The sequence below is a fragment of the Gopherus flavomarginatus genome, chromosome 9, assembly GCF_025201925.1.
Source record: "Gopherus flavomarginatus isolate rGopFla2 chromosome 9, rGopFla2.mat.asm, whole genome shotgun sequence".
Classification (NCBI taxonomy): domain Eukaryota; kingdom Metazoa; phylum Chordata; order Testudines; family Testudinidae; genus Gopherus; species Gopherus flavomarginatus.
The window spans coordinates 73,788,104-73,805,054 of NC_066625.1; the positions used below are offsets into that span (position 1 = coordinate 73,788,104).

Here is a 16,951-nt window from a genome sequence, read left to right on the forward strand (position 1 = left end):
GATAACTGTCAGAATCAGTGCTATCACAATCAGGAGTTCTTGGGGAGGAGGATACTTGCAGTGGTTTTAAGTATTTATTGTGTTAACAAATCCTGGCAGAATGGTCATGACTATTTATGAATGGCTGTTAGATGTTAGACCTTAGTATTCACCAGTATGCACATGCTGGTAAGTTTACTGCCTGCAGAAACAGATTCAGAGTGTATTTTTTCTCTAGCTCAGCTTGTATCTGTTCCTCCAGCTCCATGGGTTCCTCTGCTGTGGAGAGGGATGGGCCCACATCCTCTGCCACCCCAATCCTGGGGTGTCAGACTCCCCACCTTGGGCCAGAAGGCCTGTGTAAGCCTACTGTCCTCCACGCTAGGATGCTAGACTTGGTTAGTGCTCACCTCTACCTGATCCCCTAGACTATCTGGTGCTCAGCCCTGCCTGAACCCCTAGACTATCTGGGTGCTCAGCCCTGCTCTGCTCCGCCCCAAAGAGTCAGAGCCTCAATTGTGTATTTGCTGGCTGCCTTAGCCTACAAGTTGAGACTAAAGCCTGCGCTCTGCTCTGTCCCACCCCAAAGGGCCAGAGTCTGCACTCTTAATTGCCTTCAGCCCCAGCCAAGAGGCGGTGGGCTAAAGCCTGCTCACTGCTTCGCCCTGCCCGAGGGGCTGACAGCACCAGACTGTCCCTGCTGGTTTATCTCTGCTAGGTGGCTACAGGATTACAGATTCCCTGTGGCTCGGCCCCAGCAGTGAGGCCCAAGCCTGAGGGTTATTGCCTAAAACAGTGAGGCAGAATGGCCTCCCTCCTCACCTGAGGGTGACGGACCACGACACCAACTTACACTACCACTTTATTTCTCTGCCCAGAGTGGCCCAGAAACTGCAATGAAGAAATAGTATTCGGGACCAACGATCCCACTTACACCCTAAACCCAGAGTAACTCCATTGATTTCAATGAAGTTATTCTCTATTTATAGCCATTATAGTTATTCCCTATTTACTCATCCTACATAGTCTACAAAGGGCTACATAGTTGATACCCTACACACACACGAATCCAAACGAACAGCAAGAACAACAAGGATTCCGGTGGCACCTTAAACAAACAGCAAGGCCTGATTTTGCATACACAGAGAATGGGGGGAGGTTTCACCATCTTTTACACTGCTTCTATTATATGGCTGCTCCAACCACTACACAGGTACCTGTGGCCCCATAGAATACAACAGAAAATGCTGATGGGTTACTTAGGTAGCACATCTTGTGCTTGACTATGAGTATCTCAAAGATTGTGCTACTGTGCCAGCTCTCCCTCAATCTGGTTATTTGGGGAACTTTTCACTAACACTTTCACCTGTGAGGGTCACATGACTACCTGGTCTAGTGTTTCTTGCCTGCTAAAAACTGATTCTAGTCAAGGCCAAATATTAAATGACCGGCTCCTTGATTTCCCCATGGGATCTTTCATGTTTGGTCAGCAGCTAGCTAGATTATAGCAGGTGTGCACTTCCTCCGTTCATTGTTATGGAATAAGAAGCTGAGAGCCTAGTTTTATGACGTGTTCATATGGTACTACTCTTTATCAAGATTGTGCAAAAGAAATGCCCACTTTAAGTCAGTGGTAGTTAGTTTGAAAGACATTTCATGTTAATCTAAATTTAGACTGTGAACTCCTTGGGCCAAGGATCTTGTCTTGATTCTGTATCTGTAAAATTCTATGCAAAGTGCTTTTACTTCCCCAGGTGGAAAGAGTTATCTAAAAAGATGTGAAATAATATATTACACCAAAATAGTCGTCAATTTTTTTTTAAATATTGAAAACGTGAATGCGTAAAGTATTAAACGAAGGCCCGTCGGTTTTTCACTTTAATACTTTTTGTTTTTATAAACTGAGTCTTCACAATATGGAGAGTATGTTACATACTTGCTAATGTCAAAACAGATTCATGTGTCCTTTGCACTAATGGGAGAATACATTGTAAAGTGTGAGCAGTAAAGTAGGCAATGGGAAAATGAGTCGGTCCATATAAGCAGATATTGACTTAAGGAGTTTCTTCTCTCAATATTAAAATAAAATAAATATATTGCATTACCATTAATGGGAATTCTTTGGCTACGACCTCCAAGAACACAGATTCATTCACTAGGCTTGATTCTGAAACTAGGGAACAGCTTTTCGCAAAGAAACTGCAGCTTTGCTCCAGCATGCCCCGTTCTCTCTCTTCCCCTTCCAAATGCTCCTTCCTTCTTCCTGTTATGCTGAGGGGAGGCTTATTGCACAGGAATAAGCCATCTTAATGCTGGAGGAATTCCCCAGTTGTAATCTCTGCACACTTGGTGTGTTTACACTGCAAAAAAACACCCACAAGGGCAGCGAGTCTCAGAGCCTGGGTCAAATGACTCAAGCTCACAGAGCTCACGCTACCGGGGTGAAAACAGCAGTGTACACATTCTCACTTGGGCTGGAGCTCCGGCTTTGAGATCCACCCCCCTTGCCGGGTTTCAGAGCCTGGGCTCCAGCCTGATCCCAAATGTCTACATTGCTATTTTTAGCCCTATAGCACAAGCCCAAGTCAGCTAACTTGGACTCTCAGGCCATGTCTACACTAGCAAACTTACAGTGGCACAACTGTACCAATGCAGCTGTCCTGCAGTAAGATTGCCCATGTAGTCGCTCCATGTCAACGCTCCCATTGACATAATTAACCTAACTCCAATGAGCGGTAGTAGCTATGTCAATGGGAGAGCGTCTCCTTCCGACAGCACTGTCCATACCAGCGCTTCTGTCGGCGTAACTTATGTCACTCAGAGCGGTGGTTTTTTCATATCCTGGAGCGACATACGTTATATCAACAAAAGTGCTAGTGTAGACACAGCCTTAGATTTGCTTCCATGGGGTTTCCCCCCCACCCCTCGCCAGGGCTGATGTACCATTAGGCAGTGCAAAATGAACTTGGTTGAATGGAGTATCTGGCCCCTGGGTTAATCTGTGGAACATCTGAGGATCATTATAGTCCATTAAAATATAAGAAGTATTACACAGGTAATCCAGACAATATTTATAATCAGTTGGCAAAAAAACTCTGGCGCACAGAAGAAATTACCTTTGGCACATTGCATAAATACCGAAGCACCTCCCCAATGTACTGGATCACTGTTACGTTGTATTTCCTGCAGTCAACCCAAAACTGGCTGGCTGAAAATTTGGTGCGTAGAGCGAAGGTTGCACCTACGCAAAGAAGAAAAAGGGGGAAATAATAGAACTGGGCTATAACAAATAGATTGTGAGAAAATGGTACCATTTCCTTTGTAGTTTCAGTGATGAGTGCACGATATTTGCAGGATTACATTATATACGTAAGCAGAGTCAGGATGAGCTCTACCCTGACATCTGGTGGTGAATTATGGGAAGTGTGGAAAGAATTTCAGAAAGTGTGAATTCTCAAATATTTGCATGGGCACACCCAGCATAGCCCAATGCAGCCTGGGATGGTTATTTTGACAGCTCTGGGATCCCCAATTTCTTTGTTATTGGGGCAGGATAAATAAAGTGTTGCCACCTGATTATGTGAATGAGGAACTATGAGACTGCTTTATGACAGAGATGTCTCAATATAACTTAAGTGACACTTGCTAAACAAGGGACATGGGTTCCAATACCCAGTGAATTGAGAGAGGTTGAGGACTGGTGTGTGCACCTGATGGTATGGGCTCCTTTTGAGGGCCTGGAACACCAATTGCACAGCCTCCTCTCTCCACTGTTAAAGAGTAGAGCTAATTTGATTCCATTAGGAGTCCATCTAGAGACTGCTGAGCTGAGTTCATGTTGGGCCAATGGTGCACCAGCACCAGGGCTCCCCTACTAAGAGCTGAAATCACTGAGTGCTGTGTTAACTAATAAGGGAGCCTGAAGACCTATTGGTAAGTGGCTGGCAGAGTGGAGCAGTTTGCAGCATGTTGGAGCAGCCCATGGAACAGTTAGCGGAGTGAAGCGTTTTGCAGGGACGGCTGGAGGAGTGGCACAGCTGGTGTAGTGGAGCTGGTCGTGGTGAAGGCTGCAGCAGAACTCCACGGAGAGGAGGAGCAGTTGGCCCTGGCCCACGTAAGGTGCCCCTTAACACCTTGTTGGACTCCCCCCCCATTTCCACCCAAGCTGGGGGGAGTAAAACTCTGCAGATAAACTTTTGAATTCTGGAGTGGCACTGACCAGAGACTTTCGGGTTCTTGGACTTTGGGGTGATTGGGCTAAAGACCCTAAGGGGGAAAGGACATTGCCAAACATACTTGGAGGTGGGTTTCTTCTTATGGTTTGTATTATAATCCTGTTTGTGGTGTTTCTCCAATGGGATGCCGCATTGTTTCCTTCCTTTATTAAAAAGATTTTGCTACACTCAGACTCCGTGCTTGCAAGAGGGGAACTATTGCCTCCCAAAGGCGCCCCGGGGGCTGTGGTATGTAAGTGTCCCAGGTCACTGGGTGGGGGCTCGAGCCGGTTATGCATTGTGTTATTGAAACGGAACCCCTGGATACTGAACCCGGCCCTTGTTGCTGCCAACTCAGAGGGGCAGAAGGGTTACACATAACTTCATCTTAAAAGGGTGTGACCCTTTCCTAAAATAAATTCAGATACAATCCATGGCCAGGAACTAGCTTTATCCTTTAATTGTGTCCATCAAAAAGTATGGGAGTATTCATAGTGGAAGAACTTTGTGGCATTCTGCACCATGTAACCCCTGTGGTTGTGCTGCACAGGAGGAGCTGCCTGTGACGGACATTGCAGGTGCATGCAGTATCTTGGCGTGGGGAGGGGGTGTCACATTGTATTAAGTTGATCAGTGGTTTCTGTCTCACTGTGGCCAGAGATTGTATGGAACTCCATGGGGGAAGGTTACCAGTGCTCTTCCAGGAACTAAAAACCGTGTGTGCGCGCGCGCAGGGTGATTATAGCAACTCACTCAGGCTGTAAACACCTGCAGAGAGGCACTGCCCCTAGGGAGATTTGCCTATACTGTTTCAAACTGAGTGTTCCAGAGACCAGCAGACAAAGAAAAGGCTTTTGGTATAAAAAGGCTGAATCTGAAGGGTTTTCTTTGTGATACAGCAAACAGACAAAACCTTCTGTCCAGCAGGGGCCCCAACCCTTGCGGAAGAGTTGGAAAGACTTTGGCTTACAAAGGCCTCATAAGACAAGCTTTGGCCTGTGGAGAGGAACGTCTATTATTTTTTATGCTTTCTCTGTAATGCTTTTGCCCTTAGAATAAATGCATTTTGCTTTGTGAGGGCTGGTTGGTAATTGGTATTCATGCTTGTAGTCCCTGGAGACAGGTTAACCACAGAGGCTGGATCCTGGTTGTTCTGGGGAAATCTCAATGGAGTGCAGAGGGACTGCAAGTGTAAACCTCCAGTCTGGAGGGAGGATGATGCAGGTCTCCATCCAAGAGAGCTGAGGGCTAGGAAGCCTGAAGTGGGCACCTTCAAGGGACACCAGGAGTGGAGTCAAAGGTGCAGTTAAACCTGAAACTGTGACTCTGCCATGTAGGGCTGACGAGCTGGCTCTGGGTATGAATTTTGCTGTTTCTTCCCATATACACAGTAACTCATTTACACTGTAAGGTGCACTGTACCTTGCATGATGCATCCATGAACTCCAATCAGGAGGGCAGCACTGTGGTACAGTGGCAGGGCATTATACACAATGTCCTCAGAGGTCACGCCACTTGTACTGAACAAACCACAAGCTAACAGGATACGTCTGTGGGTAATCACTGCAGCCTTTGGAAGACCTGTGTTAAGACAATAGAAAAGGAGTGCTCTTCAATATGATTGGAACACCTAATGACCAAGGTGGTTCAGACAGGGCCTTCCCTTAGCGGAGGAGTTATTAAAGGGGATACTCTACATCTTCATAAAGATCAGAGGCTAGAAGTTGATAACGTACAGATAGAAACTAGAGAGAAATAGTCAAATGAAAAAAAGTCCTGTTCATTTACATCATGTGAAGGTATACAACTAAATATTGACAAGTTTATAATTGCTTGTGTACAACTACTAGAAGTCCAAATACTAAAATGGCTTAACCTGAAGGCCTGCTACTGAATGAAGATACTGATATAATAGGTATCACAGAAACTATAGGAATGCTAGTGTAGGTCACGCTGGTGGAGGAGTGGCATTGTATGTAAAAGAAAGTCAAGAGTCAACTATAGTAAAATATGGTACAATTTGATTCATTTAAGATATAATTTGATTCACATACAACTTGAAAGACATTTACTTCCAAAACTGCTTGCAATAGTTAATGGGCACCATCACTTTGAAATCTAGTCAATTAAAAGAAAAACTAGTTAAAAATAGCATCTAGGACTATATCTATCTCTGAGTTCCCCTGCCAATTTTGGAGATTGGAAAATCACATCTGCCTATTTTTTTCCAAAAGTTCTTCTCCCCTCCGCCCCAATTGACGTGTTAGATCAGGGATTGGCAACCTTTGGCACGCAGCCCATCAGGGAAAGCTGCTGGCAGGCCGGGCTAGTTTGTTTACCTGCAGCGTCCACAGGTTCAGTCGATCGCAGCTTCCACTGGCCGCGGTTCGCTGTCCCAGGCCAATGGGGGCTGCGGGAAGCAGCGCGGGCCGGGCCACTTCTTCCCGCAGCCCCCATTGGCCTAGAGTGGCAAACCACAGCCAGTGGAAGCTGTGGATCGGCTGAACCTGCGGATGCTGCGGGTAAACAAACTATCCCGGCCTGCCAGCGGCTTTCCCTGATGGGCCACATGCCAAAGGTTGCCGATCCCTGTGGTAGATGATCCACACAAATAAGGGGAAATGACCGTACACAAAGTGCTTTCAAATGCCTAAAGAGAAGAAAAAGCAAAGAAAAATATATTTTCTTCTAATCTCTTTCATTTTCAGAAATCTTGGGTTTACTTGTAACAATAGCAAGTAAAATATTTTCAGACAGGAATGGGATTTTGAAGATGACTTGTAAGAATTACTAAGCAGAAAAAAGGAAAATTAAAATCTCATTCCAATCATTTCTTCCCCCATATCAATGTGATGTTTGTCGGGTAACCCCATTTACATTACCTGTAGTCCCAGAGGTATAAATATATATGGCAGGAGTTTGAGAAGTGACATTTGATCTCCAAGAGTGCGGAACAGGCTCATCTGAAACCACTTCCATTTTGTCAATGAAGCTGTCAACCCCTTCTGTATCAGATGTCCTGCTTAGGTAGAAGACTTTTACATTTTCTTTTTTCAGGGCTGGCAATATGTCTTCAACAGCTGCTTTCAATTCTTACAGAGCAAAGAAAACAGAAAATAATTCTAAGAAAATTTTGCATGGCCGAATTTGTGTCCCAACTTTTGCCTTGGGAGATCTTGTATTTAACTGCACTCACGAATGAGTTGTTGGTTCAGTGTCTAATGAAAGGACTGCGGCCATGGCTATGCGACAGTGACACAGCTACACTGCCGCAGCTGTGCTGTAGTATAGAAGCTTTCTACACTAACAGAAGTGGTTTTTCCCTTGATGCAGATAATTCACCTGTTCGAGAGCTGCTACTACAGTAAGGGTTAGGTCAACCTAACTATGTTACACACGGCATGAACTTTTTCACAGCCCTGACCAATGTAACTTGGTCAGTCTCAATTTTAGGTGTAGACCAGGTCCGAGGAAAAACACTTTGTGCCTTCCTGATCCTGAGGCTGACTCAATCGTCAGTACAGGTTAGCTCACCTTTGAGAGGTATGTGCCTTGCAAGAACCAGGCAGTAGGAATTCCCCAGACACACATCCTCCTGCTTGCAGCCACCAGGGACAAGATCCCTGGGATGGGGGAGGAATATATGGCTGGCCTAGCCAGTCTGTGTTTGCTGAATAGGACTCATGTTTCCCAGGAAGCCGCACAGCCTCTTTGTGCCCATTTTGTGCCAGATAGGGGGTGGACAAAATGGCCACTGAAGGTGGTGAATTTCCCCCTGCCAGGGAAATACACTCCTGTGCCGAGTTCCCACACCAGATCTATATACCACTATGTCCCATGCATCCTTCGTACAAAGGCAAATTTCATCCACAGTGAGCCTGAATGCAAATGGGAAAAAAAAGTTGAAATTTACAATAAAAAGGGTCCAGTGTTAGCAATGACAATGTACAGGCTCTCTTCGTGTACAGCATGATGTTTACGTGCTCACTTGCTCTATTAGAAAAATAAGATTATCTACTTTGGCTGGTATAGTCACCAGTGTCTTGGCTGGCTTCTTGCAACTCAAAGTCCTCCTTTAAACAGCAAATGGCTATATGCATGAAAACAGAAAAGAGAGTTGACATTTTCATAAAGTTGGGTGGAATCTGACAAACACACTGCAAAGCAAACAAAAAGACCTTTCAGATCACAGGTATGACAATTTCCCTTTGAACTACTAAGTTCAGATAATTTAACATGGATCCTCATCACCAATTTCACAAGCAGAAACTGCTTCAGGATTCCATTCTCAAAACAGCTTGAAGCAGGAATCAAACTGTAAAATGCACACACAAATCAAACCAGGGAAAATTCACACCCAGGGACAAATTGGGGTTGACTTACTCATATAAATGCTCCCACTGAAGTCAAGTCAATGAGAGTTTTATGTGAGCAAGGGGAGGAACATTTGGCCCCAGGCACATGCTATCAAATCTGCTGATGTGTAGAGAGTCACATATCAGACTCTCAGCAGGTGTAAACTGTCATAGCTCCATTGACTTCAATGGATGTCTTGAGGGCTGCTGGGTGTCAAGGGCGCAGAAGCGGGATCAGGGGGCAGAAGCTGTGTTGATTTCTATGGAGATACATCGACTCACACCGGCTGAGAATCTGGCCCCACATTTCTAGGGTGTTTTATAGCACAAAATATGTGTTTTAAATGTCTGAACAAAACCCTGACACCCTGTCCAATTTGATGTCTACAGTTAACTTACGTAGTGCTAAGACCAAAAGTGAGAGATTACTTGTAAAAGGTAGCTGGTTTACGTACTCTTGATATAAATGAGTCCATATTCTCTGTAGGAAACTGACTCAATATCCCCGGGACTTTTCTCTTCACTCAAAGGACCTAATTCTTACACAAGCCATCTTTTAGATGTTCATGTAATTTGCAAGAGTCCTTCCATTTAATTTATATGAATCCCTTCCCCAAGTCATGAAATGTCACAAAAGCTGGCTGTGTGCATTCTTCTTCTGTGGAAATGCCATCAAAAGAATTGGAACTGTTCCTAATATGCAACCTACTGTTGGATTCAGCAACCCAACCTGCTGTATCCCAAACCAAACAGCTCTGCCATTCACTTTGAATTTAGCAACTGGGATGAAAAATTGCTCTTATTGGAACCAATATTTCTAGGGTAGTTGCCTGTCGATGTTCTTGGGAATGGTATTTATAAATATACCAAGCCAAGACCCAGACTGTAAAAGTTTGCCCCGCTAGCAGAAAAGCTACCCCCAAATCTGGCAGGTCGCAGGGCCATCCTTGTGCAGACCCCAGCCATCTGCTGCAACTCTGGCTCCCACCAACACTCCTGGCTCCCTGCCAGCACAACTCCATTGGTTCTGTACTGCTAAGGACCGCCCCCCTCAACCCTCTATAGCCTCCTCTGGAGTTTGGGAAGGGGAACTAAAAATGGTTAATATGGCTTCAGGCTGTATTAACATTTTTGGACATCTTCTGCAGGACTGGAAAGGAGAATGATGTGCATTCAGGGGGCCTGCCCCTCCTGCTCCTGCCCACCCTCACTCCACCCCCTCCTTCTACACAGACCCTGGACTGCATGAAGAGTTGAGTTGGATGGCAGGGAGGGGAATATTCTGTAGAGGCACCTGAACCCCCTTTCTCCATGGAGGGTTTAATATAAGACCCCTCCACATGTAGATCTAATGAGCCATGGTCTGGCAACAAACACAGATGTAAATACAATACATTCTACTCCTATTTATAATTGAATCAGCATATTCCTTTGCAGAAACCTATTCAAAAGTAAATAACAATGATCACACACAATACAGTTGTAATCAGAAGAGATTTACCTTTGACCTAGGGTAGCACAGAAATGCAGAGTAAAGGTTGAAACTCAAATCAGGGATGAGAAAGTAAATGTTTAACAGAGGGGAAACCTGTCTTTTTTTGTACTCTCCTTATATTATTTTAACAACTGCCAGTAGTGACTACTACAGCTAAGGTTGGGGAAATTCATTAATAACCCACTATTTTCAAACATTCGGCTTAAAAAAAATTCTCACTTTTGGGCTGAAACCTCCTTTGTTTGGTCTTTTCCCAGAGCTGAATACTTTTTGGAATACATTTTCCTGTCCTAAACACTAGCTTTTTCCCATGGTGATAACTTAAACATTGATTAATTTAGAAAGTTTAAATAGGTATAGTTCCTGTGTTAGGCTTGGAAAGATTTGTTTTTGAGTTCATAAAATTTAGGTGCATTTAAACATCTGCATAGAAATGACCTTGACCCTCCAAATATTAATGCAGATACTCTATCTGCATACATACATATAAAGCACCTGATGCCTAAGTAAACTCTCTTTTTCTGGAGATTTCCCCTTACTATATAAATTGGAAATGAAAATATATTGCAAATGATTTGGGAACATTCATCGATTCATAGATTCTACGGGCAGAAGGGACCATTGTGATCATCTATTCTGACCTCCTGTCTCACACAGGCCATAGAACTTCCCGAAAATAATTCCTAGAGCAGATCTTTTAGAAAAACATCCAATCTTGATTTCAAAATAGTTAATTACAGAGAATCCACCAGGACACTTTGTAAATTGTTCCAATGATTTATTACTCTCACCATCAAAAACTTACACCTTATTTCCAGCCTGAATTTGTCTAGCTTCAACTTCCAGCCCTTGGGTGGTGTGTTATGCCTTTCTCTGCTAGAGCGAAGAGCCCATTATTAAATATGTGTTCTCCACGTAGTTACTTACAGAAGGTATGTTACATTCTTACACCTGACTTGATGCATCCTCTGCTTATCCCACAAAGCACCTGGATGTTTAAATGCTACATCTATGACTGCCTGGCTCTTTGACAAAAACCTTCAGCACTGTGGCACAGATCCTACAACCTATTTCATCTGGGAAGACCCTCCTTTGCCCACCTGGAGCCCCATTAAGTCAGTGGAGCTCAGTGCAGGTGCAGGGGACAGAGTCAATTTCAGGATTAAGACCCATACTTGATGCTGATAGGGCAGGGGTGGGCAAACTATGGCCATTGGGCCACGTCTGGCTTGCGGGACCCTCCTGCCTGGCCCCTGAGCTCCTGGCCCAGGAGGCTTAACCCTGGCCCCTACCGTGCTATTCCCCATCCCCTGCAGCCTCAGCTCGCTCCGCTTCCAGCACAATGCTCTGGGTGATGGAGTTGCAGAGCTTTGGCCTGACCTGGTGCTCTGTGCTGTGGCATGGCTGGCTCTAGCTGGACAGCACGGCTGCCTGTCCTGGTGCTCTGGGTGGCGCAGCTGTAGCACCGCCAGTCACCAGTGCTCCAGGCAGCGCAGTAAGTGGGCAGGGAGCAGCAGGGCTTGGATAGAGGGCAGGGGAGTTCGGGATGGTGAACAGAGGGTGGGGCTGTGGACGGGGTCATGGCCGTCAGAGGTGGGAAAATGAGGTTGAATGGGGGTAGGAGTTCTCGGGGGGCAGTCAGGAAGGAGAGTGGAATTGGATGGGACAGCGGGGGGCAGTCAGGGCAGGGGTTCTGGGAGCGGTCAGGGGACAGGGAGGGATGGATGGGGCATAAGTCCCAGGGGGAGCATCAGGGGGCAAGAACGGGGGTGGGGGTTGGATGGGGTCAGGGGCTGGGCCATGCCTGGCTGTTTGGGGAGGCACAGCCTCCCCTAACTAGCCCTCCATACAATTTCAGAAACCTGATGTCACCCTTGCCCACCCCTGTGATAGGGCTACTCACAGTGTGTAAAGTTAATTATGTGCATTGGGAGGTGTCATAAACAGATTGTTAAGGGTTAATGTCTCTTCTACCTGTAAAGGGTTACAAGCAGGGAACTGGACACCTGACCAGAAGACCAATCAGAAGACAAGATACTTTTAAATTTGGGTGGAGGGAAGCTTTTGTGTGTGTTCTTTGTCCGTTGTGTGTTCTTCTCTCGGAGGGTCTGAGAGAGACCAAACATTACTACAGGCTCTCTAAGTTTCTTTTCAAATAGTAAGTAAAAACAGGCGGTTTAGGCTTTTTGATTGTTTTACTCTATTTGCAACTGTGGATCTGGCTGGTTAACTTTTATATGTGTAGTTGCTGGGAATATGTTGATTTGTATTGGTACTGGGGGGAAAGTCTCTTTCTGGTGTCTGTAAGCTATAGGACCCTGTAATATTTACATCTTGAAGTTACAGAGATAATTCTTTACTTTTTCCTTTCTTTTATTAAAAGATTTCTTTTAGAGAACCTGATTGATTTTTTTTCTTGTTTCCCTTGTTTTATTCCAGGGGATTGGGATAACTCACCAGGACGGGTGGAGGAGACGGGAGGGGGGAAGAGAGAGAATCTCTCTCTGTTTTCCTTGAATCTGTTTGCCTCTTTGTGGAAGGGAAGGGAGATGCTTCTCTGTATGGTGATTTAAGAGGTTGGATCAGTATCTCTCAGGATAGCCCAGGGAGGGAAATTCTGGGAGGGGGGAAAAGTGGGGGAATGGTTTATTTCTCCTTGTTTTAAGAACTCAAGGAATCTGGGTTCTTGGGGTCCCCAGGGAAGGTTGGGGAGGTCAGAGTGCCCCAAAACACTATATTTTTGGGTGGTGGCAATGCTATCAGATCTAAGCTGGTAATTAAGCTTAGAGGATTCAGGTGCTAGTATCTCATTTTCTGAACTCTAAGGTTCAATGAAGTTGTAGCAAGAGGTTATTGTACATTTTAAAGGAACAACCCTCCACCACAACCTGCTCCCCACCCCTGGGGCCTGCCCTACATTCCCGACTCAGAGGGCTGCAGGGAAGGCGAGCTGTCCCCCTGAGCTAGGGTGACGAGACAGCAAATGTGAAAAATTGGGATGGGGGTGGGGGGGTAATAGGAACCTATATAACAAAAAGTCCCCAAAATCGGGACTGTCCATATAAAATCGGGACATCTAGTCCCCCTACCCTGAGCAGATGTCGCTGAGCAGCACAAGCCCAGCAGATGTGGGCCCACGTGGGCGGGAGGCCCGGGGCACCACTTCCTCTCTCCCCCACCCCGAGCAGCCTGGCCGCTGGAGAGGGTCTCACCTGGGGCTGCCAGCAGCACCTTGGCTCCGCTGCAATGGAAGCAGTGCAGCAAGGACTTGGCCCTGATGTTGCAGTTGAGGCAGGCCATGGCGCAGCCCAACTTGGCCAAGCCCAGCCAGACCCAGATGTAGGCAGGCTCGTTGCCCAGGAAGAGGGCCAGGCAGTCCCCTTGCTGCAGCCCAGCGTGCTCGCGCAGCACCCGGGCCACCTGGCTGCTCCGCTTGTCCACCTGCTCGTAGGTGTGCGCCTCCTCCCCGAACAGCACCAGGGGCTTGCGCGGCGCCCGGCGCGCCCGCTGCGTGAACACCTCCAGGATGGTGCAAGGCGGGCTGCGCTCCGCGTAACTGTGCGCCCGATGCGCCGCCCGGGCCATCTTGAGGAAGAAGATCAGGTCGCGGAAGAAGTAGGGGCAGACGCGGTTCAGCAGCAGCGGCAGGAGCAGCAGCCCCGCGAGCGCGGTGTAGAAGCAGGAGAACATGACCCTGCCCGGCCAGTGCTCAGCGCAAGGGACGCGGAGCGCACGGAGCTGCGCCTGGTCCGCTGCTCGGCTCCCGGCTGGGCAGGGGCGGGCCCAGCCTCTCCCTCCTCCCTGGCCCCGGTGGGAGGGAAGCGGTGCCCGAGCGGAGGTGGGACTGGTGGAGGTGGGGGGCAGGAATCGCATCCAGGAGGAGTCAGCACCAGATACCAGCCACCTGGGGCTGGGTGGTTGCGAAGACAGCGCCTAGGCGAAACCTACCACGTGGGGCACAGCGGGGAGGACTCCGGGCCGGTCACTTTTCCAGAGCGGGACGTGGTGAGAGATCGGGGAAATGCCTTTGCTGGTACCTCTAAACCCGACTCGCCAAAAGTGGTTAGGGACCTGGGAAGGGAGGCTGAAATCAGGATAGTAGCAACTCCGAGTTTCTTTCTGATCCCCCTTCCAGAACAGGTGCCCCAACGGGTGACAGATGCCTCCCTGCTTTGCTGCAGGAGACGTGGGGTTGGAGAGGATGTTTCACACACAGCTTATCTAACTCCACGTCACCAGGCTAACAAAGCTTCAATTACAGCTGAGGGAAACAGCGATTTGTAGGCATGATTTACACATCTCTGGTTTCAGTGGCAACAACAATTGTATTGCATGATAGCGGAGGAGAGACACTTCAGAGCTGATCCCAAAAGTTTGGGGTATAAGGATCAAGATCAATTTGATTTCTCTCTTCAGGGCAAATGGCAGGATTGTATTGCGTTGTGCTGCTTTCCTTTTCAAGTGCACTGCAGCTATCTAACGCTAACCTAGGTGTACAGTACAGAATCAATTATTCATAAAGCGACTTGGGCTCCCGTCCTGCTTCCACTGATGAATCACTAACAATTTCCCATTGGCATAAAGGGAAAGGGACTGGATACTTCGTATAAATCATATCTGAAATGTGTAAAAACCTTACAAAGCCTATACAAATATGGGTTCCTTGTATTTCATTATTAAGGGCAAAGTATGATTACTGACCATAGCACAAAGATGGTGAAAATAAGGCATATGGGAAAGTCTATGAAGACAGTGATGACTTATCTATAGAGGGCAAACACTTGGAAGGTGGTAAGGTGATAGGGAATAGCCAGCATGGATTTGTAAAGAACAAATCGTGTCAAACTAATCTGATAGCATTCTTTGATAGGATAACGAGCCTTGTGGATAAGGGAGAAGCGGTGGATGTGATATACCTAGACTTTAGTAAGGCATTTGATACAGTCTCGCATGATATTCTTATAGATAAGCTAGGTAAGTACAATTTAGATGGGGCTACTATAAGGTGGGTGCATAACTGGCTGGATAACCGTACTCAGAGAGTAGTTGTTAATGGCTCCCAATCCTGCTGGAAAGGTATAACAAGTGGGGTTCCGCAGGGGTCTGTTTTGGGACCGGTTCTGTTCAATATCTTCATCAACGATTTAGATGTTGGCATAGAAAGTACGCTTATTAAGTTTGCGGACGATACCAAACTGGGAGGGATTGCAACTGCTTTGGAGGACAGGGTCAAAATTCAAAATGATCTGGACAAATTGGAGAAATGGTCTGAGGTAAACAGGATGAAGTTCAATAAAGATAAATGCAAAGTGCTCCACTTAGGAAGGAACAATCAGTTTCACACATACAGAATGGGAAGAGACTGTCTAGGAAGGAGTATGGCAGAAAGAGATCTAGGGGTCATAGTGGACCACAAGCTTAATATGAGTCAACAGTGTGATACTGTTGCAAAAAAAGCAAACGTGATTCTGGGATGCATTAACAGGTGTGTTGTAAACAAGACACGAGAAGTCATTCTTCCGCTTTACTCTGCGCTGGTTAGGCCTCAACTGGAGTATTGTGTCCAGTTCTGGGCACCGCATTTCAAGAAAGATGTGGAGAAATTGGAGAGGGTCCAGAGAAGAGCAACAAGAATGATTAAAGGTCTTGAGAACATGACCTATGAAGGAAGGCTGAAGGAATTGGGTTTGTTTAGTTTGGAAAAGAGAAGACTGAGAGGGGACATGATAGCAGTTTTCAGGTATCTAAAAGGGTGTCATCAGGAGGAGGGAGAAAACTTGTTCACCTTAGCCTCCAATGATAGAACAAGAAACAATGGGCTTAAACTGCAGCAAGGGAGATTTAGATTGGACATTAGGAAAAAGTTCCTAACTGTCAGGGTAGTTAAACACTGGAATAGATTGCCTAGGGAAGTTGTGGAATCTCCATCTCTGGAGATATTTAAGAGTAGGTTAGATAAATGTCTATTAGGGATGGTCTAGACAGCATTTAGTCCTGCCATGAGGGCAGGGGACTGGACTCGATGACCTCTCGAGGTCCCTTCCAGTCCTAGAGTCTATGAGTCTATGAGTCTAGGACATAGGACATCAGCTGCAGCAATAGCCTACACACAGGACAGCTGTGTCCTGTTTCAATTCACAACACTGTGTACACATGATGGGGGCCTGGTGTGCACTAAGTGTGTAGTAAGTGTGGACACGCTGAAATTTTTCTTGCTGTGTGTGGTAGGATCCATAATAGAAGCCAGTGGAATTCTGAGCTGTGGGGTCAAACTCCAAAAATCAGATGAGACTGCTCCCTCTGTCCCGTGGTTCCTCTCCTTCCAGGCGGACAAGCGCCATTCTGAGCAAAGCGTTGTTTTTGAATTGTTGTCAGGCTGACTTTGATCTCTGTTACATTGATGGTCTGATTCTAACTTCCCACTGCTGTTACACTTGGCCAACCCCACTGACTTCATTAGCGTTACTCCTGACTTGTACCAGTGTCAGAATCAGGACCAGCATTTGCAGCCATGTTACTTCATTCAGGCATTATTGCTGATTTGCATTGCTGTAAGAAGATCAGGTTTACGATGGTTAGCAGAAAGTCGATAAAAATGTTAGTGTGAGAGAGCAGGAGAGGGCAAAGGGCAGGATTGGAGAGGGAATTTTGTGTTTCAAAATACTTACAGAGTAAAGGATTCAGGGACATGAATGTGTATTGCTGAATTGCTACATAATTTGACAATCAAGATCTTACTTTCGGAGCACTGTCTAATGGACATGCCAACTATAGGGGCTCAGACAAGGCCAAACAAAGCTTCTGTAGCAACCAGGCAGATTCTCTCTTCCTTTCTAGAACCCCAAAGGAAAAGTGCTAGCTCAGTGACTGCAAATTCATTCAACCTGACTGTCAGCTGTGCTCACAGC

At 46.4% G+C, this 16,951-nt stretch overlaps 1 protein-coding gene across 1 annotated transcript in view; it reads right to left on the reverse strand.

The window, feature by feature from the left end:
* The window catches only part of SLC27A2 (solute carrier family 27 member 2), a 32,358-nt gene extending 18,612 nt beyond the window's left edge, over positions 1 to 13,746 (reverse strand). Inside the window, exons 1-4 of the mRNA XM_050966637.1 lie at positions 13,256 to 13,746; positions 7,076 to 7,285; positions 5,616 to 5,774; positions 3,096 to 3,220 (exon numbers count right to left, since the gene is read on the reverse strand). Coding sequence (XP_050822594.1) covers positions 3,096 to 3,220; positions 5,616 to 5,774; positions 7,076 to 7,285; positions 13,256 to 13,733 — 972 coding nt within the window. The 5' untranslated portion in view covers positions 13,734 to 13,746. The remainder of the gene's footprint in view (positions 1 to 3,095; positions 3,221 to 5,615; positions 5,775 to 7,075; positions 7,286 to 13,255) is intronic.
* Between the last annotated feature and the right edge of the window lie 3,205 nt (positions 13,747 to 16,951).